General features: G+C 43.7%; 1 protein-coding gene across 2 annotated transcripts in view; it reads right to left on the bottom strand.

Moving 5' to 3' along the window:
- EHBP1 (EH domain binding protein 1) overlaps positions 1-21,842 on the bottom strand; it is a 223,642-nt gene extending 201,800 nt beyond the window's left edge. For both annotated transcript variants that reach the window (XM_080615103.1, XM_080615104.1), the window contains exon 1: positions 21,588-21,842. In XM_080615103.1, the coding sequence (XP_080471229.1) occupies positions 21,588-21,691 (104 nt within the window). In that variant the 5' untranslated portion in view covers positions 21,692-21,842. The remainder of the gene's footprint in view (positions 1-21,587) is intronic.
- Between the last annotated feature and the right edge of the window lie 4,738 nt (positions 21,843-26,580).

Genomic DNA, 26,580 nt, shown 5'->3' with positions numbered 1-26,580 from the left:
CTTAGGATCATCCAGTTCCAACCATCCCACCATGGGCAGGGACACCCCACACTAAACCAGTCACCCAAGGCTTTGTCCAACCTGGCCTTGAACACCACCAGGGATGGAGCATTCACAACTTTCTTGGGCAACCCATTCCAGTGCCTCACCACCCTCACAGTAAAGAACTTCCTCCTTATATCCAATCTAAACTTCTTCAGTTTCAGTTTTAACCCATTACCCCTTGTCCTATCACTACAGTCCCCAATGAAGTCTTAGAAGCGTGTTAACGCCTCCAACATCCTCCTGTCTTTGTAATCCATGGAGTCAACCTGAAGAAAATTACAGTTCAGCATGGTCAGGAGTAGGAGAATCTGGTGCTGCATATTTTCCAAAGCTCCCAAACCAACAGCATCAGGGTTTGCTTGAACTGCTTTCTCAGCCCTGATTCTGGCATCTCCTTGGCTGTTTGACCAATCACAGGATTATGAACCACCTACTTTCAGCAAAGCACCTGCTTACCAGGAGGCACACTCTTCAATAGCTAGAGCACTTGGGGAAGTAACACACCTTTCTGCCACCCTTCAGAGGCACAAAGCTAGAAGATTTTACCAACTGCAATACCTCACCAGCTACTGGAAATCTCTGAAGCAATCAAAGCAATAAAATGGCAGAGAAACAAGGGAACCTTGTATTTAAACTTGAGTCCCAAAGTCACACATTTCCACACTAATCAAAACAAAAAACTTCAAAGCCTCTACAGACTTCATCCTCTCCAAGCTTAATGAGACCATAAAAAATACAAAACATGAGAACAAGCCAACACAGAATCACAGAATGGGTAGGATTAGAAAGAATTTAAGATTATCTAGTTCCAACCCCCCTGCCATGGGCAGGAACACCTCACAACAGACCATGTTGCCCAAGGCTCTGTCCAACTTGGCCTTGAACACTGCCAGGGATGGAGCATTTAAATTTTGCAGCAGTAAGCTATATGTGGATAGCTTTCAAAACTAAGGCTATGATTTTCTTGCATGTTAAGAAATAAAAACATTAATTACCAGAGTTACAGAATTTTTGCATGTGGTTTCTAAGGAACTGGCACAGGCCATTAGAAACTGCCACGATCATTTCCCATGGGATGTCCCATTTCATGTGGGTGGTCTTTTGAGAGCTTTAAGATGGAGGTATGACCATAATAAGTGAAATTATTTGATCAGTATTTACAGCTAAATAACTGTTCCGAAGACTGCAAAATTAGAACAACTCCTCCTCTTCCTGCTCAATCTGTTTAAGTTGTTACATTGATTCCAAGCTGCCTCCCGAAACAGAAGTTAACACTTCTGATTACGGAAGTCATATCTAAAGCAACACCATTTACTTCTATTAATAGATCACCAATTCTTCCCCTAGAATCATACATCCAAAAGTCTAAACATTTGTATCATTTTTAGGAAGCCAAACTGACCGAGCCTTTTAGTTAACGCACTCAAAGGCTCACCCCTGGCTCAGATCCAGCAGCAAGTATTGACTAAGAAAAACTGCATGTTAACTCATGGATACTCAAGAGACCAAGTAAAACCTCCTGCCAGGACTAGTGGCTGGATATGGTAAACAAAAGAGCAAAAAAATTTCTTAACTGAAAGACCTCTCTATTCTGAAATGTAAGAAAAATTACCCTTAAACTTTGAAAATTTGGAAAGTATTTTGAAAATACTAAACTTTCTAATTTGCAGATAAAATTAATAAAACATTCCTATTTCAAGGTCAAAAAACCTGTAAAAACATCAACAACTAAGGACCAAAACAGATTTTGCCAGTAACTATTATTTGTAAGATGTCCAACAGGAATCTGAATGAGACTGTAACTAATTATTTCAAGATCATCTAAGCTGGAAACTAATAGCATATGCAATGACTGTTTTAAAGCAAGTGTTTCAATTAAAATGCAACTACACAGAGCCCACAGCATAACTGAATTCACGCTGATGTCAAAAATGCACAAAGAAATTGCATCTTTCAGCCAGACAGGGGGTTTTGTTTGTTTGTGGGTTGTTTTGGGGTTTGTTGCTTTGGGTTTGGTTGGTTTTTTTTTTTTAATAATCTTCCTATATGGTATTTTTCCGTTATAAGCTTATCTAGTTTCACACAAGTCAGACATTCCTACAAACAGTGCCCCCCGAGCTAGGTCAGCTCTTTGGCTCCCTGCAGAAGAAACTAAGACCAGTGGTCCTTCACGCTTTTTTCAGTACACTGAGATGCACCTACTCTCCTTTGAAAAGCTCTTACAGCTGGCCACTAACATCCAATGGGAGAACGCTCCTCAAGGTCCTTTGCATCCCCAGGATTTTTTGAGATAAATTGTTGAAAATGAACACTGCCCTCTCCTTGCCTACGCTCCCAACAAAGACATATAGACAACCCCAGTATTAACTGTTTCAGAGTCTTAAGTTGAGAGCTTTTACTACCCATCACACACCAGGTTTGTAACTGGAGACTAAACCTGGTCACTACATTGGCTACTATGCTGCTCTCTCCCTTCTTTCTGTGCTGTCATGGTTGGTATTTTATATCAACTTAAACCATGACAGCACTCATACCCACTCCATCCTATAGTGAAATGCTTGATGCTGTTTTAGCCTGATGGCTACGTTAGTTAGCCAATGGCTCTTAGCATGGGGTAGCTGTAAAGTAACATCTGCAGCCACAGAAGAGACTCCTGGATGCTGTCCAGATTTTTTATTAAGTGGATTTGATATCTTGCAGGCTGAATTCCAGTCTTGTACCATTAAATGAGGCAAAAGGATAACGAGACAGAGTCCCTCTATCCCATAGAGCACACAGCTTAAAAGATTAAGTAATTTTGTCTCACCCTAGATTTCAATTTTACTTTAATTTAAAATTTTTTTATCTGTAAACACAAATGTGTCTGGTGTGACAAGTTTTCCTTGGAAGCAGAAAGGTGAATAAAAAGGGAGGCTAGGCTGGTTCCTGAAGCAAAATACACTCTTAATCTTGCAAAGTGCTGAGAGCCATCCACTCAAACAGAAAGACAGACTCTCAAACTTAACTGCAACACCTCGTTGTGCCAAGTGAAGAACCATGTCCTTACAGCGAAAGGCAAAAACATCCTACCAGAGTAAGTGCTGCAGGATCTGGCACTAAATGAGGATAAACAGGAAGAAAAATTTTATCTTCAAGCTTTTAGAAGGGTATTACCTTAAAACAGGGAAGTTACTGTAAATTATTAAATTTCAAATTGGAGTTTCAATACATTTGCCTAATTAGGGCCAAGGAAGCCCAATTAATAAAATCCATCCTGCAAACTAACCAACAAGGGAACGAGAATCCATTTTTGCTGTGCAGAGCTCATAGAGAGCACTGAGGGGGAAAACCAGTTATGTGCAGAGTCATCAACGTGGACAATAGAGATGTGTGGGCACAAGAACTCCTTGGATTCCACAAAATAAGACTTCTCACATATTTTAGCCCATTTGACAGAAAATGCACTTTTCATCTTTAAAACAAAGGCGGCTCAAAAGTCAAAGCCTGCAGAATTTTAACATATTTACTTCTGGGGCACTCAGCTGGAACATCAGCCTCGGCAGGGCCAGCACTGCATACACGTGTGCATGCCCTTGCTACGGCAGCACAAGCGCTTCCCAACGATGGGCAGACCACAGAGGAATGCTCAGGAAAACGAAGGTCACCAGGCTCATGCAGCAAAGAGCAGATCTCCTGAATGAGTGCATTCACAGGAGAGCTCAGCACAGCTTTATTTATGCACCTCATGCTTTAAGTCATGCTCTCCTTAACTTTTCCAGTTTCTGAGCATAGACAAGAGCTTACACAAAACACTTATCTCAGCTTGATCTGTTAATTTAACCTTGTCTCTTGGGCTTTGACAGATGAGCACTGGCATATCTAGCTCTTGCTGCTTAACACATTCCCCGGCGCAGTACCGATGCCTTCTCAACTGCTTTTCTTTCCCCAAAGCTGTCCTCTGGAGGAACTGCAACTTGTGTCTCAGTTGGAGACTTGACCTTACCTGGACGAAGGCGACCTACCAGGCTAAATTCTTTAACCCCCTTCATTGAGGGAGAGCTCTTATTTCTCACTGCTCTGGATAAAAAGCTAGTGCTCCATTTTAACATATACAGAGTTTGAGTTTGTTTGTTCTGCAGCCAGACAAGCAACATAGTACCAAATGAGGTGTGAATTTACTCATTCATTTCCATATAGTTAATGTTCAAAGATGCTTTGGGTCATTGAAACCCTCAAACTTCAAAGCCAATGAAAATCAGTGTTTTGGAGAAAATTATGAAGTTAAAGTGTAAACCAGAGCCAGACATTTGGCTTTTGTAATGTCACCTCACATCTCTGGAGCAATGCAAAGAAACCTTTAGGTTCCTCAAAATGGGCAGGGCAGGATTCCCTGTGGCAGCTGCAGCTTCCATTCACACACAGGCAGCACAATAGCATCTACATGCACCCTGCCTCCACGTTGTCCAGCCTCTGAGCTGCAAAACCCTTCCATAAAAACTTGCAGTAAATCCCAAGCATCCAAGCCATGTTCAATGTGTGTGGCCTGTCCCCAGGAGGCACACACCATCAGCTTTCCCTGAGGCAAGCACACCAACGGATGCAGCCCGTATTCCCAAGGGGCTGACAGGCCTCCACCATCCCACAGATGAAGCATCAGCAACACGACGGCAGAACATGGCAGAGCAGATGTTGGGGCCAGGAAGGTTCAAGTGTAGACTAGCTCTTGCATTGGACACTTCCTGCTTTACCTAACATGAATTCACCTCTCCAACTCAGAACTATTTGAAGACAGAGGCAGGCCTCCTCTTCTCCTCAGCCATACGACCACTTCCCCCCTTTTCCCTTTCCTAAGGAATGGCTAAGAGTCATGTGCGCCAAGTGACCTTACAGCTGGAATACCCAAAGGGAGGGGAAAAAAGTTCAAACAATCCAAGCAAAGATGTCCATAAGGTAAAGGTGACACGTGGCCAGCTTCATCACATAAATAACAGCACCAGAGATAAAACAAGTACCTGTGTTTTTCTTCTGGCTTTGAAGCATTTGATTTCTGTATAATCCTGGTCTTCAGGAATCATCAAGAAACCAGACCAGTAATTCTGAAACAGGCAGTGGAGGTTTGCTTCCCTCAAGAGAGCCAGAGTCAAGAGTTCAGTCCGTCTCTAGCTAAACCTTGCAGTTTAGCCTCAAACGTTTCAAATGTCTCATGAGCTACCCTATCTCTTTTTACACTGTAAGTCATAGGACAGATGCTCTGGAGCAACAAACACACTGCATAGAATACTTGGCTTTTTTCTTTTCTTTTTAAGGGAAGGAAATAAAATGTTACTTCTTCCCCATATTCACATTCTCCCTTCCACAAGCTTTATATTTTGGGATTGATTTTGTGAACATGATATGAAAGAAAAAGCTATCACTCAAAGTCCAAGCAGAAAATGAATTACAAAATAAATTCTGCAGCAGTGTAGAAAGGAAAAAAAAAAAACAAAACAAATTAAAAATAAAAAATATAAAAAAGGATCAGCAGTTCTAATCCAGCCAGTATATGTATATATTGAAGTCAACAAGCTTAAGCAGAATATTCCAACAGCTCTGATTATATTGCAGCAATGATAAGCTTATATCCTGCTGTGCAGACACAGCTTTGTTGAAGTCGTAACCAAGCTCTATCCTACCACCTTTATTCCCAGAGGTCTTCACAGAGCTTAACAAGTTCTCTTTCTTCAAGTAGTGCTATAGTTTCTACACCAGCACCTCTTTAAAAGCACTTTGGTTTCAGCTGTCAGACAGACTGTCACAACCATTTGCAAGTGAATCTGACACAAACAGTGTAGGTCCCCTGAACTTCCACACTGGAGTAATCAACACGTAGGCTTTCAAGTGCAATTACATGCTTCAAGCATCCATCACCTTTCCTGAAGACAACCTTGATCCTTATGGTTATTGTCATTTCCTAATACCACCACCACTGGATAAAATACTTTAGAAACATCAATCCAGAAAGGATGTACTTAGAGCCTAGTACAAATTACTTCCTTCCCCTCAGTTGAGCATTTATCCATTACATACTCTTAATGACACATCACTGAAAGGAAGATATATAGAAAACAAACAAAAACCCCTCCCCACAACAAAAAGCTCACTTAAGCTCCTCCATCAGTAACTGTACATCAGTGATCATGCAGACACCTCCCCTCCAAAATTACTTTTCCCATTTTCCTCATGCACTTTGCTCCACCAGTCCCGCTCTACCTCAAATACACTGCTCTGCAACAGTTTACTCTCTGACCCCATGTGGACAAATACCCTTGTACATAACCCCATCATTAACATGATTCATACTGGTGGGCATGTGGGGAAGGAGGAAGGGGCATTTTTTTATGTTTGTAGGGTATAACCTGCAGTTTGCCCCTCAATTATTCAGGGTCTTGCCACCATAAATCTACATTCATACAATTCCTATCAGTACAGAGAGGCTTTCTCGCACCTTCTCCACAATTTCTCTGTATTCCAAGTTTCAGAGCTATAAAATGGGAATCATTTTTCTCTATCACACAGCAGTCTCATAAGACTGGATTAATAACTGAGCTGTGCAGCTGCAGAATTCTTGTACAGAGAAATTGTCAGCACTTGATATTTATTTCTGAACCGTAAAGCATCTTCTTAGTTGCTTTATGCCAGTACCACTGAATGGAGAGCTGCTAGCTTCTGGCCTTTAACAGAAGACATAAATCCTACTTACAAGCAACTGTGGACATAAAACTGTAGGGAAGTTGACAGAAGATGATTTGTGCACACAAATTAGAGAGTGATAGAAAAGATGACTTGCCCACACAGTTACAAGGGAAGTTGAAAGGAAGCCGAGTGTGGAACCAGGATTTTCTGACTCCTGTTGATTCTACAACTAGACTGCACTCCAGTAGAACGAGAAGCAAAAAGGTCTTTATGTCCCCCTCCAAATCAAAAATACCTGCATAGCTGCACAGAATTTATCAAACGTGCTCTGAACAAATGAAGATGCTAAAGTGACTAATACAGGATTCTTTATATAAGGAACAAAACTAACTTTTCCTTACTGTTACTAACTGAAAACCTATAGCTTCACAAGCTTTTCTATTTTCAGTACTCAAAAACTACTCCACAGCTTCTGGCTACATCTGGGTACCAAGAGAGGAAGAGAAAACACTATGATTTCTTTGCTGTGACTGAGAACTTGCCTGGGGATAGAAAAAAATTAAAACTCTCAGAGTCACACATGTACAAAATCAACTTCCCAGGTTCAAATAGAGAAATCAAGCTTTGATACCATAATTGGCTAAAAAAGTCTAAATTGTAAATAAGTTCTTATCCTTCTGTAACTATGTAGAAATGCACCAAATAGTAAAAGCATGTAAGTACTCTTTCTGTGTATGCTGCATTATTCATACAATCATCATAGAATGGTCTGGGTTGGAAAGTACCTTACGATCATCCCATTCCAACCCCCCATGCCACAGGCAGGGACACCTTCCACTAGACCACATTGCTCCAAGTCCCGTCCAGCCTGGCCTTGAACATTGCCAGGGATGAGGCAGCCACAGCTTCTCTGGGTAACCTGTGCCAGGGCCTCACCCCCTCATAGTGAAGAATTTCTTCCCAATGTCTAATCTAGATCTACCCACTTTCAGGTTAAAGCCATTCCCCCTTGTCCTGTCACTACATGTCCTTGTAAAAAGTGCCTCTCTGGATTTCTTGTTGGCCCCTTTAGGTACTGGAAGGCCACAATAAGGTCTCCCTGAAGCCTTCTTTTCTCCAGGCTGAACAAGCCAAACTCTCTCCATAGAAGACATGCTCCTACCCTTTAACCATCTTTGTAGCCTCCTCTGGACTTATTCCAAGAGGTCTACGTCCTGTTTATGTCGGGGATCCCAACATTTTCAAAGGTTTTCCTACCCTTTTCATGTGAACCACTCAGACACCAGCATGAAAATATGAAATACAAAGTATCACATACACAGATACAGTGAAGAAAATACAACATGGTGACAATATAAGGACGCAACAGGTTGATGAGATCAGGACATCAGTTTGAGTGAAATTACACTGAGGAAAGCCAGACACATACTACAGTTCTATTTACAAAGCTATAAATCTTCCTTTACATTCAAAATATTACAAAAGAACCCCTTTCAGAAGCAGTCAAAGGTGTTTTTAGCATTGTATGGTATTCATAGACAGACTTTTTCAATCTGTGTCTTATAGGTAGAAATATTTAAATAATGCAGGTTGTTTTCATTCAGCACAAAAAGAATCCCTGGAACACTTTAAATTTAGATTTCTCTTTTAACAATATGATTGTTACTATCACAGTCACTCAAAGAGAGGCGACATCATAATTAGCATTCACCAAGAGAAGATGTAACCTCCTTTCTAAAATAGTTTCTGAAAGAATTGTGACTATTATGAATTAGCAAAGTGAAGCATTTATATCTGTGTTGGAGTAAAACCTCATTTCAGTTTTATTCCCAGTGTTAGCTGAGCAAATGGTACCAAAGCCAGAACCTCTCCTGCCCTGTAACCTCTGACTGCTGAGTGTAGGGCTCAGACTTAGAATGTGAGTGACAATGGACTACTTTTCCCTTAACACGACCAGAGGCACAACAACACATTTCAATTATCAAGGGTTGATCAGGACAGTTTTTGTGACAACAAAAGTACTTCAGTTTGGGAAGGTACTCCAAACTGGAATAGTTGTTCTGGTACATTCAAAAATACATATGCATTTTATTTTGCTACAGAAGCATTTATACTGTGTGTACAGCTATTCCCACGAAAATGTCTCTAGATAATGTACTTCTGCACTGCTGTCTCCTGCCTATAAGGGAAGAATAAGTGCTGTATGACTTGGATTGTAAAGGCACAGTAAAACAGTGGGGCTGCTGCATATAGATGAGGTTCAAGCATATACATGTGCATATTGCTTGTTCAGCAAAAATCAGGTCTGAAAGCTCAATGTGACACAGAAAGTTCCCATTTTAAAGTGAGCACATTGTGTCATAAGAATTCTACATGGCCTGGGTCAGCAAACATCTGTCTGAATGAAACAAAAATCTGATTACAGCTGAAAGGAAATGTATTCAACAGGAGAATAAAGGGCTGGGGTTTACTACAATGTTGAGTTTTCAGTAACATGAAATACTGCACTGTTTCAAAGCTACATAGTTTGATGGCTCAAGATTATAAGGAAAGTGAGACTCCTGGCCCTCCTCAGCCCACATGTTCCACAGCACATCTGGGAGTCACCAAGAGTAACCAAAGGTAGACAAGATTTGTCCCTTACTAACAACAGCCACACTTTCTGCTATTCATAATCAGCATCCAGGGTTTCCCTCCTCTTAAGATGGTTCAATAACATATATTGCTTTTACTATGTATAGATAGAATCATAGAATCAAATAGGTTAGAACAGACCTTTAAGATCATCAAGTCCAACCTTCACCCCACGACTGCCAAGTCCACCACTAAACCATGTCACTAAGACCTTCTTACAAAGACCTTCTCCAAATGATGTACATATTTTATGAAACCGGGCCCAAGCTCCTGTTCTCCCCTATTCTGAGGGCACTCTGTCCAGAGGTAGAAGGAGCCTTGGTCCTTTGATGTAAACCCTGGGACATGTTGTACCTTGAACTATGTATTTGTACATACTGTGCAGAGGTGCACAGACTTCTCTATCACATGTTACCAGCTTGCAGAAATATCTCCCTACTGCTTTTAACTTCTCCTTTGCTGCAAGGGATGTTCAGTATAAGAAGAAGTTAAGACCCCAACTCTAAAACCCGTGCTAACCAAAGAGATGACATCAGCAGAAATACAGGAAGGCTCCATGACTGTTCTCTGCAATAATTATTTTTACTTTCCACATGGGTTGCTCATATTTAGGTCACTGGTTTTGTATTTCTAAACCGAGCAGGATCTGCCTTGTACACCCTGTACAGGCAGACCAGGAGACACTCAAACAGGGAGAATAACCTCATTTTCTGCTCCTCCCATCCCCTGTCCCCCATCAGCTCATCTCACAGTCCATCCCACCCCATTCCTGTGCAATGCTAAAATGCAACAAGCAAATATTGCACGTAAAAAGCGCAAGGCCAACCATTTTTAAAGCCTGCAAAGAACAAACTAACCCTGTAGAAGACCAGAGGCAAATCCCATGGAGTCTTCTCCAATCCCACCTATGCACAACACAGAAGGCAGACGAGGGCAGGAAACCCACTCTATGAGGCTAATAAAGCAGGAGGTTTCTGCTTCTCTGGGCCTTAATGGGGCTTTGTCAATCATAAGAGATACTGACAGTTCTCACAACGAGGTGGACACAAACAAGTTAGGGTAAATTGCAGTCTTCTTATAGTCAACAGTAGCCCAAGATTATTTTCTTTTTTAAAATTACAGTTTGCTGACTTCATCCTTAATTGCAAGGCAAGCAAACACCCTGCTTTTAACAGCTGCTGCTAAAAGAGGAAGTATTTCTCCCCCTGCAATACACATACTACTTCCCTCAGAATAAAAATTGGCTGAAATAAATATATTTACTGAAGTCAGCATTTTTTTTCCTCTAGGAGGAAGCAGACTTTGTGCATTGTAAATACTTTATTAGGGTTCACTCCAGACAAGAAGACTGAATCTACAGGCAAACAAATTCCATATTCCTGTTTCCTAGTTCAGAAATAGAAAAGGAGACAAGGGACTGTGCTGTCACCTGCAGTGGTACTAAATCACATTAGCCACACTGCCAGCAGTACTGAAGTCAGTGATGACGGGTAAAATGAACACCAAGCTTCAGAACCAGGTAACTCACAAACTGAAAGCACAGGTAACACTCCTGGTTTTGCTGCCATTGTCCCCTGCAATGCAGCTTCTCCTGAGGCAGCTAGAGCAGGAGACAGCTACAGTAGCAGATGGGGAACTGAGAAACGGAGAAAAGCATCTAGCAGCTCCTGCTCCAAAAATACACTGGCACAAAGGGCCGAGTGTAAGCACAAACTGCAACTAACCTGTAGTTCTAACCAGAGGGAAAGAGGATGGGCTGTCAACAGTTTTTGCCCTTGCACATTCTCCAGTGTCTAATAAAGGGTAGATACTGGATTTTCACCTGCAGCCATGGAGTCTGAGCAAGATTCCTCTCTTCTATCCAGAGGCCCCTTGTCACAAGACCCTTGGAAATAAGAGCTGGAGGTTTCCATCCCCATAAGCTTTGGTTGAAATTGTTCACTGAAACATCACACAAGAACTTTTGCCCTATGAAGCAAAGCTAAAAATAAGGGGAAAGCCCAAGGTTCAAAAACAACACAGCAACTTAACTCCTGACAGCACAGCTCCATCAACCACAAGTTTCACGTGCCCAGAGAAAAGGGCTGTCCCAGCTCTCTAGAACAGTGACTTCAGTGTTGGCATGGAGTTACAACATGCTTTGGCAAGGCAGAGGGGCATAGTAGGCTGCCACAGCCCCACAGGTAGCAGATGACACATCACAGGCAGTCCCCTCACACCATCCTTTACCAAGTATTACCATGTCCTGGCACTGCCCTGTTGTGCAGCTGCCAGCTTTCAGCTGGCATACGACTTACTCCAGAAAATAGGTAATTTTCTGAAGATAGAGAAAAGAAAGTTGCCTTTCCTAGGGGCAGGAAAGAATAGTTGCCTCCTCCCCCCCTTCCACTGGACAGTCTGACAGCCATGGACTAAAGGAAGCACCATGTCTCAAGCACTAGATGTTTACAATTATAGCAGTATGGGTGATCACACACACTCTCAAGCCTCTGTCAAAAAATCCCATGATTACATCAATCACTATAAGAATTCAAGGTGTTCAGATAACTCTTGGTCATCTTTCAGTTTAAAATGAAAACAACTCAAATCCCATTTTCTATACGAAGAAGAATCCATGGGAAAGAAAGTAATTCCTTTACTGTTTCAAGATTGACTAGGTATTCTGAAAGGGTACAGACACCAGAGCTCAGAGCAGCCATCTAAAGGAAAAGTAAACAATTTTAGCAAGAAAATAGAAAACCAAAACCAAAGCCAACAACCCCAAAATTCCCTTTTCTACATGCACAAATTCCCCTCAAAATGGTATGAAAACACCACTGTATTTTAAAAAAAGATCTTTTAAAAGAAGTGTTGACAGAAAACAGGAATCATCCCAAATATGCCTCAAAACCAAGTAATGCTGCTAGATTCTTCTGCTTTCTGTGTATGAGAGGAAGTGGTGAAAAATGGGTCAGGACCTTCCCATTCTTAAAATTTTCTTACATGTTCAAGACAAAAGAATGCAAGGGGAAGCTTTATGAATATTCACTAGCTCAACTTAAGAGACACTTATTCTATAAGTACTCTATCCGGTTAAGATCTGCACTTGAAGAGAAAATGCAGTTTAAAAATCTCGTTCTCTAGAAATTTTTCAGGGCTTTATACAGCTACTGCTCATTTTACCTATAGGAAGAGACAAACTACACAATCAGTTTTCCAAGAGATGGTAGGTACAATTAGAAGAAAAATACAGCCAAGTAGTTAAGAACAGCCAGACAGATTCACGTACCTGCCACATGGCCAGAGCTGTGACTCCAGAGCTATAATCATGTCAGGTGCTGTCAAGGTTAAGTCCTCTGCTAATAAACCACAGATAAATCAGCAACAGGTTGGTTTGGAAACTTACAGGCTAGATCTTTGCTGGAAAAGAGAATTAAGCTGTTTTGACAGCTCTTTTCTGCTCTTTTAAATCTCCTGCTCTGTACTGCCACAAACAAAAGGATTCACAGTTTACTTAATGAGGAGTCACTGAAAGTCAAGGAAGTTCACAGTGCATGCTGAGCGGCAGCGTACAATGTGCTGCCAACTGTATTCAACAGTCCAGATTCTCCAATTACTTCATTTAATATGGCTTTTGATATTAACAGTACTGGCTATGCAAACACTCTTCCCAAGCACAGCTGGGAGGGGACAATCAGTTTATGACACTGGCTTTAAAAGCACAGAAATCAGTGCATTAGTCTTAGGCCTGAAGAAAGCTCAAGACAGCTATCATCTCAGGGCAGCAAGCAACAACATATGTAATGGAAAACCCAGAGCTGACTTAGGAAATGTCTTTGGTCTGCCTGGCCTACACAAAAGGTGATGGGGCTTGTCCCAACAGGTGGAGATGAATACATGCTCCCAGCAAAGCTGCACACCCATCAAAACCCACATCTCTGATCACTACAGCCAGAGCCACCCGTTCAGCAGCCTGACAGCTCTGACCCATCAGACAGCAAGCAGCAAGGAAGAAAACATTACTTACTGGGTAAGGAAAAAGGAGGGTGACTGGTCATTACAGGTGCTTGTGAAGATGACACCAAGGAAATGAGAGCTAGTAACATGGGCCTTGGTAATACGAGACTCAAAACTGATGTGATATGATAGCCTCAAAATGCCCCTGATTGTTTTAATGCAGTTGTCCCCAGAACTAGAAATTAATTTGCTCTTGTGATGTTTGGTCAGCACTGAAGCAATTTTTGAAAACAGATCTATTAGAAAAGAAAGATCAGATCTGTTAGCATGCTGTTGGGCTCTGTTACAGCAGCTCACCCAAAACAAAACCCACAGTAGGGCTGCAGGAGACTGAGTGTGCACATGAAATAAAACCTGAAACCAGTGTGTGCTAAAATAAATACAGAGAGCCACAGAGATGGCAGCTCAGCAGCTGCAGACAGTTAAGCAGCTGCAGAGCCTGGCCATAGCTTTGGAGTAATCCTCAAGAAAGTCTCTTTAAATAATAATAAAAATGAAAAAGAACCCCCAATAAGGACTCTCCACTACAAAGAAAACCTCAACAGCCAAGCGAGAATTACTTCTGCACTGCTCATCTTTACAGGTTTGCAGACAGCTGGAAATTATAGTTCAGAAGGGCCTGCACTTCTGATTCATCTCAAAAGCTTGTGCATTTGGAAGCCCTACAGTGACAGCACAGGGCACTGACTCAGGATCTGGGTGATTTAGCTGAAGCACTCTAAGATGCTCTTGCCGGCAGCTGTGGCTCATCTCACCCCTCTGGCAGGTTTTCCTCCCTGCTCCTATCAGGGCAGCATAAGGGAAGTGCAAAAGCTCCTCAAACTGCTGCAGCCCATGCTCACCTTACAAATCTGAACTGAAGTTGATGGCAGTTAACACTAACACACCAGGCAGCCTTACTCTCATCCTACCTCTGCTTCAGGGCAGAGGAAAGCAGAAGACAAATGCTGCTAAGGGACTGTGACATCTCAGCTCCACTCTTGAATCTAGAAAACCTCATGAGTCAGAGCCTTAGACAACAGCAATGTTAGTTATGGTTCTGCTAATTTTAGCTCATGCTTAACCCACAGTTCCCAAGTCCCTGCAACGCCTTTCCAGGTGCCAAAAGCCACAACTACTCCATAGCTCAACTGCCAAAACATACATCTTTCCCAGCTGAGAGGCTCTGACATAAACTATATGCTGCAGAAATACGTTTTTTTTCAAATACAGACAGCAAGAGGAAGAAAACAAAGACGGCTTTATTTACCCTATTGCTGCGTGCATATCTTAAAATAAGGAACAAAAGTTCAGCTGCATAGTTCCTGTGTTTCAGAGTCCATTCTGGGACATGCAAAACAGACTCAGTGCAGAGGGCAGCTCAGGAGTGTCCCACAGCAAGGTAGCAAACAGCCTGCCAAGGCCAGCTTCTACTCCAAGGAGAAAAAGGAGAGAGAGAGTCAATGGAAACAAACACACACTTCACACACTCCCCTCAGAGTAAACGGGGAAAGCTTTTAGAAGCAAACAACCAACCTCTCATCCCCATAGTCTCAGAAAGCCACCCAAGCAGAATGCTTTTACTACCCTAACTGAAGGGTTTGTTTTATACGAGTTTCCTCAGATTTAGTCAACCTTACCAGCCTCCTCCTCCTCCTCTCCTTATTCACACTCAACTGTGAAAGGGACTTCAGCTCTCTCCAACCAATTAAAAACTAATTGAAGCAACAGACTGGCACTATACAGCCTGAGCAGTCTAAGAGACTGAAGACTCAGCTCGGATGAGGCCTACACAATGTCATAATATTTCATTTTTTTTTAACCTCATAAAACAGAGCTGAAAAGCGTATTCACTGGGATCCAATCCTGCAAAACAATTCTTCGTTGCAGCTCAAGCCCACTGGGTTCAAAGGAACAGTCCACATGTACTTTACTGTATGCGTGCACCACAGTGCCTGCAGGAACAGAGCCAGGGTTTATTTATTTGTAAAGCTCTGTGAGGAAGTTACGCACACACACAGTTTCTCTCTCAAAAAATAAAGCTGGTTAGAATGTAAGTTAGCATATTTTGTTTATTCAAGGAGACATCCTCACCCCTTTAACTGAACGAACAATACACCATTAGGATAGATTTGTCTACACTTGGATATATCCTTGTCTTTCCTGATGTAGGCAATTACTTTTATTACTGCTAGGACAGTAAACTAGGTTAAAGAATTTCTGGAAAGAATTCTGTCTCTCAAAGACAAATAAAATTTATAAGTACTTATGACAAACCCAAATCTTTCTACCTTACAGATACGAAGCTTTGTGCCTGCTTCTACCAATGAGGTCTTTAGGAACTGGATCCAGAGTTTCAAATACTCTCAAAGAGGTGCTGCAAATCACAAACGGGTATAAGTATGTAGCACTGACAATCTGAACAGATCAGCAGCAAGAAAGACTTCACATACACCCATACCTCTCCTATTGAAATCTCTTCACTGAACAATATGCAACCAACAATTTTGATGAGAAATTCCTAACTTGTGGTCCATGCAACAGATATAAGGCTATGAAAAGGGGCCAGGAGGTTAGCCTGGTAAGGTAGGGAAGGAAAGCAGCTGGTGTGAAGGAGTCAGGATTGGTAGACAACCTCCTGACACAACTCAGGCACAGAGCCCAAAGAAGCAGATCTACATTTCTGAAACCAAGGATTTTCTTTTGGACACAAAGAAAAGAGAGTTGCAAGGTGGCAGAGGAGAACTGCTTTTGTGTGTGGACAGTAAGTGTGTTTTAATTGACTGCAGAAAGAAAGGAACAAGGGCAACCCTTAAGGCAGCTGGTGGTGATTATTTGGAAAGAGTAAGTTCGGCACACAGTCTAAGCCCTCAAAAAGTCCTCAGTCAAACCTGGAAATGAATGGAGAAGAAAACTCTGAGGTGTATTTGCAGACGGGGATTATTTGGTGTGGAATAGGAGATCTCAATGAAGAGTGCGAGGACAGGGTGTAATTCAATTGAAAAGAAGAAAAGAAGAGGAAAAAAGAAACCAGGAGAAATTGCATGAGGCTTTCCTTGCACAAGCTACACTTGTTACAGTGTACCCAACATGCAAATGCAAGGCTGATGGAAAAACTCAGCAGAGCAAGCCCATGACAAAAAGCCTGGTTCACAGCAAAACCAACTCAAAGAGGCTCTGAATCGACCTGTAACTGTATCTCTTTCTTTCACAAGTTTGAATGCGATCATCCTTAATAATTAAAGGCACTTAGGTGCTCACAAAACCCCTCTTAACAACCATGCAAAGCAAGGAAATTAACTGAGCAATGTGACAGCCTGACCCCGTACAGGCATCCCCCAAGGATTTCTACAGCAAGCAGTTAACTCCAGTTCTCTCCGTGGCCTTCAGCACTGAAGAGTTTGTTAGAAAGCAGAGAGCAGAAGGCGAGCAGACTGGTGTGAACCGTGGAATCTCAAAAAGCTCATCTCTCCCATGCACAATGCATGCCAAATCTTAAAATTCCTGCAGCATCCAGCTATGAAGCTACAATAAAAGAGAAAAACAGATGGCTAAAGCCTTTCGGGAGGAAAGAAAAAAAAAAGAAAGATTAAGCATTGCTTCATTTCCAAACGAGAAAGATGGATATTTGAAAATACAGAGCCTACCTCAGACCATACCTAATTTGACACAAAACGAGGCAACCTGCCTCATGGAAATGAAGCCTGTCTTCAGTTGAGGCAGCATACAAGTTTAACCCTCTCAGAACATCATGGCTTGCTGCATTTTGGGGCAGGATTTAAAAACAAAGGTCATGTAGCAGATGATAGATATTACAAACATTGGGGGGGGAAAAAAAAAAAGAAACAATAAAATAACCTATTTCTTTATTTCTAAAGCACCCCTGAATGGAAAATCCTGTAGAGAAGCCTCCTTATGCTTACTCTTCTCCAGCATTTTAAGCAGTTAGCACCAATGTTCAGGTGAGCTGCTTTCTTGCTCATAAAAGCAACCAATGGACAATGACATATTAAGAACTTGGCATCCTCAGCTCAGTAAGTTAGGCCATTTTCTATGAAAACCAGTGAATATTATACTTGAAGCCTCTACTGAGTCCTTGACTCATGAGATACCACACAAAAATAAGGAAACATAAAAGCCATCCTATAGAGCTCCATGTCTTCAGCATTAGATGCTTCAGCAACTCTGTAAAACAGCTATCACAGCTTCGGGTCCAAGCACTTGAACTGATCTTTGGTCCAAAGGAGTATTTTCGTCCTGTGATGCTCCTCTGCTAAGCCTGTGCCTCAGACAAGCCTCGACTCAGTTGCCTGAACAGAGGCCTCCAGCAGCTGAGAAGCCCCAGGGTACACAAGAGATGCATGCCAGCCTGGCAGGCTTGACACAGGATCAACAGGAGACCTGGGCTTCTCCAAACTGGCAGCTTGCATTGGCAGGAAACCCAAAGGCATCTCAAACAGTGCTAGACATCAGTGTTCAGGCAACTGAACTGGATCCCCTGTGTAAGTCACAGCATCAACACATGCCAGCAATGCCCAGCACGCTCCTGTCCCACACAGCAACAGTCTGCTCTGACAGCACAAAGCAGCAAATGCAACTTTTATTGCAGAAGCCTAAGCAAAACACATGAGGTCGATTTCTGGTTTTATTCAGTGGCTCTGCACTTAGCATAGTGACTAAATTAACTCTCCTCTGCCATGCACAGTTCTTCCAAGCCATGACTGCAGCTCACTGGTGAGGGTGGTGGAAAATCCTGGGCTGTCCCAGCTTATTCCAAGGGTAAGTGAAGGATGACACACTCCAGCACCGCCTTTGAAAAAAAACCAAGTGCTTATATGATTAATGAAACATGACATTTTCACAGTAGCAGGAGTCACTAATCCATAAAGACCAAGACTGCATTTATTTATTTATTTTTAATGAAAGGCTCTAAATAAACCAAGTGCTCAATTTTTCAAAGGTACTGAGCATTCACAATCATAGAATCATAGAACAGTTAGGGTTGGAAAGGATCTTAAGATCATCTAGTTTCAACCTCCCTGCCATGGGCAGGGACACCTCACACTAAACCAAGGCTCTGTCCAACCTGGCCTTGAACACCGCCAGGGATGGAGCATTCACAACCTCCCTGGGCAACCCATTCCAGTGCCTCACCACCCTCTCAGTAAAGAATTTCTTCCTTAGATCCAATCTAAACTTCCCCTGTTTAAGTTTTAATCCGTTACCCCTTGTACCATCACTACAGTCCCTGATGAAGAGTCCCTTCCCAGCATCCTTATAGGCCCCTTTCAGATACCGGAAGGCTGCTATGAGGTCTCCACGCAGCCTTCCCTTACCCAGGCTGAACAGCCCCAACTTTCTCAGCCTATCTTCATACAATAACCAGGTCTGGGTCAGCAGGAGCAGCCAGAATGCCACAGAAGTGACTCAGTCCTGTTAATCACCTGAAAATAAAGTATTTCTAATGAAACAGTGGACAACACTGGATATTCCATCACAACCTGTCACCCCTCAAATACAGCACCAACAAAAAGCGATCATCTGAGGGCGGCTGCCTTTAATCATCAGCAGGGACATGAATCAGAAATTACAGAGAGCAGAAAACGCAAGAAAAGGGAGTGGGGTTTTTTTTGCTGGACAAATGCTGCTGTACCTAGAGATAATCCTTCTAAATACTGAAGCAGCAACCCCAGATTGGCAGAGACTTCCCACACACCCAGCATAACTCCAGAAAAAAAGAGCAGGAGCTATTTTGAACAATAAGCTATTCAAATCAATACATGTCCAGAGGAGACAAAAAGTATTAAAGCCAACCAGAAATACACCAAAGATAGCAAACCTCACGTGATCACTTACAAAAATATTCTAAAACACAAGTCATTTTGTGAAGAGTTAGACGAACACAAACCCAACAGAAGATAGCAGCTCACAGGCAGGCATCCAACCTGCTTTGGTCATGCACAATCCGTGCTCACAGACACATCTCAGTTCAAGTGTGTTTACGACTGCATTGTCATTTATTTTAAAATATGAATGGAGCATTCTTTTCCTCCAGAAACACTGCATTGTTAAAATACCAGTACATTAAAATAACTTACTGCTTACTACATTTTAATCAAACAAGCTACAGGCTACAGCGCTGACACTTGATATATATTGAGTGCTTTCAGCAGGAACAGCATATGGAGTTCATTTCTTCCTTTTCTCACATGGGCCAAACTCAAGAGTCAAGCTTTAGAAACAGAGGAAGAAATCGTTTTGTCAGGACGTGCAAAATAGTGTCTTCTCCAAAGTTAAGGAATGATTGAATTGAAGGTTTTCAAAATATTTATAGACTTACCCTTTTGTTTCATAGAGGAATTTAACTTATGGCAGAAATATCGTATTTTAGCCTGCATGCTTAAAGAGCACTTTTGTTAAGGTTCTCCAAACAAGAGGAAGCAGAATAGAAACGCTACAATCAAGTGACTGTGTGAGTGGTTTTCCCTATTGTTATTTTTCCTAGAATTCATCCACATTTCACCACTATACTGTTGCTCCATCATAACCAACACAAGCACTGATCTTGCCTTTATTTAAGTTCAAGAACACAAAATGAAGGTTCAGAAAGACAACTTATTTTTAAAAACTCAGTTGCATATCTGATTTTGAAAGGCTGTTTCACTACTTCACACACAGGCATTTTGCTAGGTGGGCACTCTAGTTTATGATTAAACAATAAGCTAATTGTTTCTAAAATAACAAGATTGTTCACAAGAGAACTTTTGTGTGTGAATTCTTTTTAAATCAAGTGAAAGTCAGCTGCAGATCCAATCTGAACATTTCCCTGCAGCATTCATACTTGAGTGCTGAAGCATTCTGCAAATTCTCATGCAAGGAGTGAATCAAAGTGAAAATGAAAGCCAAAACAGGCTACTTTATGCAAACAAAGCATTAAAAGTAATAAACACAACTGCTAAATTGAACCTGATAAATCAAAGTTACTGTGGAGAACTCTTTGGCCTGAAATAGAGAGCAGATCCCATGCGATAATCATGACAGCCTCTTTCAAAACCATTTTATTTGTAGTTTATTCTGTGAATCCAAGTTCAATTTCCAAAACAATTCTCTTCTTACTAGCCTTTCAAAACATTTTAGGCAAGAAGATAACTTGTTAAAGAAAAATTAACCTGAAAGTGTTCCTTTAAGACAAAGCAACAAGCAGCCTCCCAGCATATTTGACAGAGATTTCCAACTCCAAGACATAGAATTTAAATTTGTAGAGGCAATTACTCATAACCAGTGCAAGCAGCCAATGCAAGTGCCAAGCTTGCCAACAAGAAGAAAGGCCAAGTATTAGAAAGGAGGCTGCAGTTTATTACAAGGCAATTTGAACATCTCGGTCCATGAGGTCTGGAAAGTACTTTCTTCATCCCCTGACACTACAGACTCTCACTAATGTGAGGAATTATGTCAGTAATGTCAATATTCCAAACATATAAAACAGCACTTAAGTATTTGTATAATGGAGAGCTTTACCTGACTATTTAAAAGCTGCTTCTAGTCTTCCCTAGCAGATTTATTTAAGCTCATTCCACACAGGAAGGAAGATGCGCCAGACTCATACCATTAACTGTTAACTGCTGCTTGTCAGCTCCAAAGCCATTCAACTGGACCACCGCTGCACAAAATTATCGTCTAAAATACCTTAAAAGAATTCCCAAGGATCTGTCTTTGCCTCTTCCCATTAAAATATGGAAAGGAACAAGGAAAAGAAAGAAAGACAAAACATCTGCAGATGCAAAAGTCAAAACTGAAATAGGGATCCACCCCAGATTATCACACCACCATCTTTCAGGACTCATCTCAAATGCCTCAGTAAGCTAACCACAGTGTCAGCAGATAACATTCAGCACCAAAAGTTGAGCTGGAAGCTGGAGAACAGCTCACAGGAAATATTTAATTAAACAAAAATATCAAAAATTAAAACCACCAAAACCCAAACCACACCACCAAGTCACACATGCCAAGCTAATAAATGCACTGTCCTCCGCATGATAAAAACAATGCCAGCTTAGAAAAATCAGTGTACAGAACAAAACCAACAGCCCAAGATAAATACACAGCAAAACAAGCACTCATCAAGAAAGACAAGCACCCCATGCTGCTGCTTCAGGCAAAAGAAAGCACAGGGAGAAGACCAGCACATGCACACCAAACAGTATAAAATGAGCAACATCCTTCCTATTTCAGCACCATCAGCTTACTCCACTCATTCGTGCAGCAACATGAGTACTTCTTACCATTTTTTGGTGCACTCGACCATCAGCTCCTGGTAAGAAGCCACAAACTGGAACTTGGATGCATGTTTCCCAACACGCTGCAGTCTTTTCCAAACTGAAGCCATGACGGTGAGAAATACCAGTCCTCTCACACAGTAGGAACTCTGCTAATAGTAGTGTAGGCTGAAGAGTGTGTGTGCTCAATATTAGCAGATTTATATACAGGCACAGTAAAAACAGTGCGTGAGGAAGTTGATGGGATGTCTACAATTCATATTCTGCCTCTCCCTTCTTCACGGTAAATCCCAGTCTAGCTGAGTGGCTCATCACTGGACAGGAGCAGCATGCAATAGGAGTGGACAGGTAACTGAAAGGAAGTTCTCTCATGGAATCATCATTCTTCACACAGTAGATGATGTGGAGACTGCAGGACTGAAAGACAAATAAAGCAGAGGGGATAAAGCATTGGTTAATATACTCCAGACTACAGTGCTGCAATTGCACGTGATCTTGAACCTTTCAAGCAACAATAGACCACAAAAACATACCCCCTTCCTGCTGTCATCCCCCCTCCCTCCAATTAAATAAATAAATAAGAATGCTGCAGCAATTTCAGGAATGCAAACCACGAGTCTGTTTGGAAACATATCAACATGTCCTTTTATCAGTACCATCATAACTGGCAACAACAACAAAAAAGGGCAGGTCAGGGCCACACCAAATCCTTATGAAGCATCTCCAGGAAGCAATGCGAAGTGGCTGAGGTGCTGCCAATGTGCACCCAGAGGGAGGGACACAGGGAGATGAAAGCAAGTTCTTTGTCTTGATGACAAAAGGTGTAACAGTTGTTTCCTCTCACACACACACACACCTCCTGCTCCCACTTCTCCTTCCAAGGAGAAGGAACAGCCAAGAAGCCGACATGGGAGTGCTACTACTTAAATGCCTGTGCCAAGGTGAGGAGGAGGATGAAAGATGAAGGGGCATTTCTTGAGCCCTCGCTGCATCATACTGAGATGGAAATGCCTCTCCATCCTGAACTGAGAAACCCTCACCAGGGAGGCAAAAAGGAAGAAACCCAGACAGGTCTTCTCCCTCCACAGGAAAGCAACATCTGCTGGGTGCGAAGGAAAAAGCCTCTTCATTGGGAACGTGGGGAAGCAAATGGTGTCGGCACCTGGCGAGGAGGCCAGGCAGGATGGCATCAAGGCTGGCAAGGAGGCAACCTGGACCCAGGAATGTCCCGCTGAAGCGGGGGGAACTGTCCCCGCGCCCCGTGCCTCCCCACCAGCCCCTGTCACCTCAGCGCCCAGCCCGCGGGGCAGCGCCCCCCGCAGCCGCTAGCGCTTAAAACACTAAAACGCCAACGGCAAGGAGCAAGGGAGGGGGGAAGAGGGACGGCTCGGGGAGCAAGAGGGGACGAGACGCGGGGCAGCGCCGCGGCACTCACCTGCCCGGCTCCTCACGGGCGGTCCCCGCCGGGCGGGCACTGGCACCACACGGCAGGCGAGAGTCAGCGTTGCCGCTGCCCATTACTGCAGCAGCCTCGCCGGCGGCAGCGCCCTACGGCTGTCCCCGTCCTCCTGCAGCCTCATGGCGAGCACAGGGCACACTCCGCTCCTGCTCTCCTCGCCTCACCCCGCCGGCTGAGCAGCCTGCGCGGGTCCCGCCGCGTCTCACGCCACCACCATCGCCCTCCTGCCGGCGCCGCGCCGCGCCTCACCCCGGCCAGCCGCTCCCCCCGCCCCCGCCGCCCGGCTCAGCCCGCCCCCGCCACGCCATTGGCTGGCCCGCTCGCTCCCCGGAGCCTATTGGCTACCGCCCCCTGTCAATCACCTGCAGGCGAAAGGGGCGATCCTCGCGCAGCGGAGAGAGGGAGGTAGTGAGAGCAGAGGGAGCTTGCAGGCCCTCTTCTCCCGCCCCTGACTACATCTCTTTTGTGATTGGTGGCAGCGCCCTAGGAGGCGGGGTTTCTTGAAAGGAGGAGCTATTCGATAGGTGAACACGGCTGTCCGTCAACACAAATGTGTCCGGTGATTGGCAGCGGCGCTTCCTAAAGCCGCGGGTGGGCGTGGCGGCCGGAGCAGGCTGTCAGGGGAGGGGCGTGGCCCCCGGGGACCCCGAGCCGCCGTCTGAGGGCTGCGGGTGGTGGAAAGGCCGCTGCGGTGCGCGAGGAGGGCGCGGAGGGTGGGGAGGGGGAACAGGCCGGGAGGAAGCCCCGGCCGCCACCTGTCAGGTTGGCTCGGGCGGCTGAAGGGAGGGAGCCGCCCCGGGGGGCGGGCAGAGGCGGTGGGAGGGGAGGGAAAAATCACCGCGGGGGACGGTACCGGCGGCGGGGCTGTCCCTCAGGAGGTGTCGGCGCAGCGTGATCCAGACGCCTGCGCTGGAGGTGCTCTGGAGTCAGTGTGCAGGTCGATGGAAAAGAAAGGCGGGATTAGATAACGCGGGTAGAGGATTCTTTGCTGATTTCCCTCGGTCATGTGCTCTGTGGGCTTCACCCAAACACTGGGGTTTGGCTGTTGGATGCAGTTTGATGTAGACGTATCTGCAGGGGCGAAGGGAGCCGTGAGGGGGTGATCCCTGTGGGAATTCCCTGCCCTCCTGGCTGCCGCTTCTCCCAGTGTGGTGCCAGATACAAGCCCTTGATGCTAGGTTCCAGCTTTAATCTAAGGTGAAATGGGGGTTTATTCCAGTTCAGAGAGGAAATGCCACGCTGCTTCCTGCCCATTTGCCTTCCAAAACCTCCCTTTAAGTCAGATTCCAAAGCGCTGTTGGCAACAAGTGGATTCTGGAGTCAGGATAACGGCGTGTGGGAGCTAATCCTGAACCTATCAGCCAGCCAAGTAAGAAACTAAGCCAGCTATCAGGTGGAAGCACGGGGAATAAGAAAGGTAATGCAGTGGAGGTCTGAGAGCAGCTGTGAAATTGAAGCCCCGGGGCTTTGCAGTCCTCTCTTCTTTCTCACGACAAACCAAAAGGAGTCCAAGCCTGATCTATGAACTGGGAAGCTCTTTATCCCTGTCTTTTCCTCCTCTTCCCTAAGCTGCCTCCCCCTGTGCTGGCATATCACAGAGGCTGCCAGCATTCAGTGGCTGTAGTGAAAGAAGAGAAAAAACGACTGTGTGGATGGCTACAGGCCTAAGCTGAGCTAAGTGACTTTGGAGAGGGGGAATATTTGAGCTATTAAAAAGGTCAGCCCCTTGCTTATAATGTGTTAGTCTTCATTCCTTTGCCTTCTCTCAGGACAGATTTACTTACCCGAACTGCCAGAGGGCATGCATTTTCTGCCTATGTGGAGCTGTCCTGGAAGAGGCAGTGATTTTCCTTCTTAAAGCATTACCCTGGAATGTGAAAGACAGTTGTACTTACACAGATTGTCTCGGGAAATGTTCTCTTTTCTTTTCCTGAATATTTTTGAAGTTACAATTTGAAGATTTTTACACATTTGCCTAAGATTTCTGTCCCAGTTTTGCAGCTGGTCTGCACACACAGTAATTTCAACACACTTGAGGGAGGCATTACTGGGTTTTCTGAGTGCAGATCACCTGCTTCAGATGTGGGAAACGAGGCCAGGATTTCCAGAACACATCAGAACGCGCAGTCTGGAGCACACATATGCTTGGTTCTGACTTGGAAAATACCAGATGGAAATCTGGCAGCTGTAAGGTGTGTCAAACAAGTCATTTAAAATTCCAGTGGCCCTGAAGAGCTCCTTGGTTACTCATACCAGGGAAATACCAAGAGTCAGTTGTACTGATTTTGTTTCAAAAGATGTCTTTATTCTGTATATATTAAAGGAGTTAATCTATAAGCTGCTCTGATTTATCTTCTGAATACCATACAGCATCCAGTCTAATTCCTAAGACATATCTTTGGCCAGGACCTTTTTTCCTCGAATGAGAGAGACATTTTCTGTCCTGTGGAATAAACGCAGAAGGTCTGGTGTTTGGTTCAGTGACTTGTGTTTCAAACATCATTATTTATTAACATTTTCCACTTCTTTCCTTCAAGTTACACCAGGCCTAAGAAGTACACAGCATAAGGCTGCTTCTTCCTTCATTGTGTGGAGAGACTTGTAACACAGGCAATTATCCTACAGATTGTCTATTTATTTTACAGGTTTTAAGAGTAGGAATCCTCAGCTCTAACAATTTTGGGGAAGCTTTAGGAGATTTCAAAGAGTGTGAGCAATTATTCTGGAAAGAAGGGCAAGATCTGCAGCTGCAGATTAGAAGGTAGAGGCCACCTCAGCGTTCTCAGGTTACTGGACTGGGTCCTAGACCAGACCAACTCAAAAGCCCTTGTGACTTCTGTTGGCAGCTCACAGCTCAAAGGAACCGATAATCGGCAAAAGGGATTAACAAAGGTATGGGTGAAGAACCCCATTCCCCTTCCCTTGCTCAGAGCACAGCATGGAACTCTTGCATTGACTTCATTGCCACACTGAAAAGATCTTTTAAGTGGTCCTGCCAGCCATAAGCCTGATACGTGCTGGTGATGCAGCAGAAACCATAGCTCAGCTATGCAGCACGGTTCAGGATCTGAGCCAAAATCTGGGGAAACAGTCACATTTTTTTACTTAAGCCAATATTACAGAATCATAGAATCATAGAATAGTTAGGGTTGGAAAGGACCTTAAGATCATCTAGTTCCAACCCCCCTGCCATGGGCAGGGACACCCCACACTAAACCATGTCACCCAAGGCCTCATCCAGCCTGGCCTTGAACACCACCAGGGATGGAGCATTCACAACCTCCCTGGGCAACCCATTCCAGTGCCTCACCACCCTTACAGTAAAGAATTTCTTCCTTATGTCCAATCTAAACTTCCCCTGTTTAAGTTTTAACCCATTACCCCTCGTCCTGTCACTACAGTCCCTGATGAATATTATGAGCTTGATGGTGGAAACAAGCAAAGGTAGTTACACCAAAGTGCCCAATACTCACTTTTTTATATCTGAGCGAACAACTCTCACGTGATGCCAGAAGGGTCCTCCTGACTATGAAAAAATTA

This window comes from Psittacula echo (genome assembly GCF_963264785.1).
Source record: "Psittacula echo genome assembly, chromosome: 4".
Lineage (NCBI taxonomy): Eukaryota > Metazoa > Chordata > Aves > Psittaciformes > Psittacidae > Psittacula > Psittacula echo.
The sequence above is the reverse complement of the archived record's forward strand: the minus strand, read 5'-3'. Positions and strand labels throughout refer to the sequence as shown.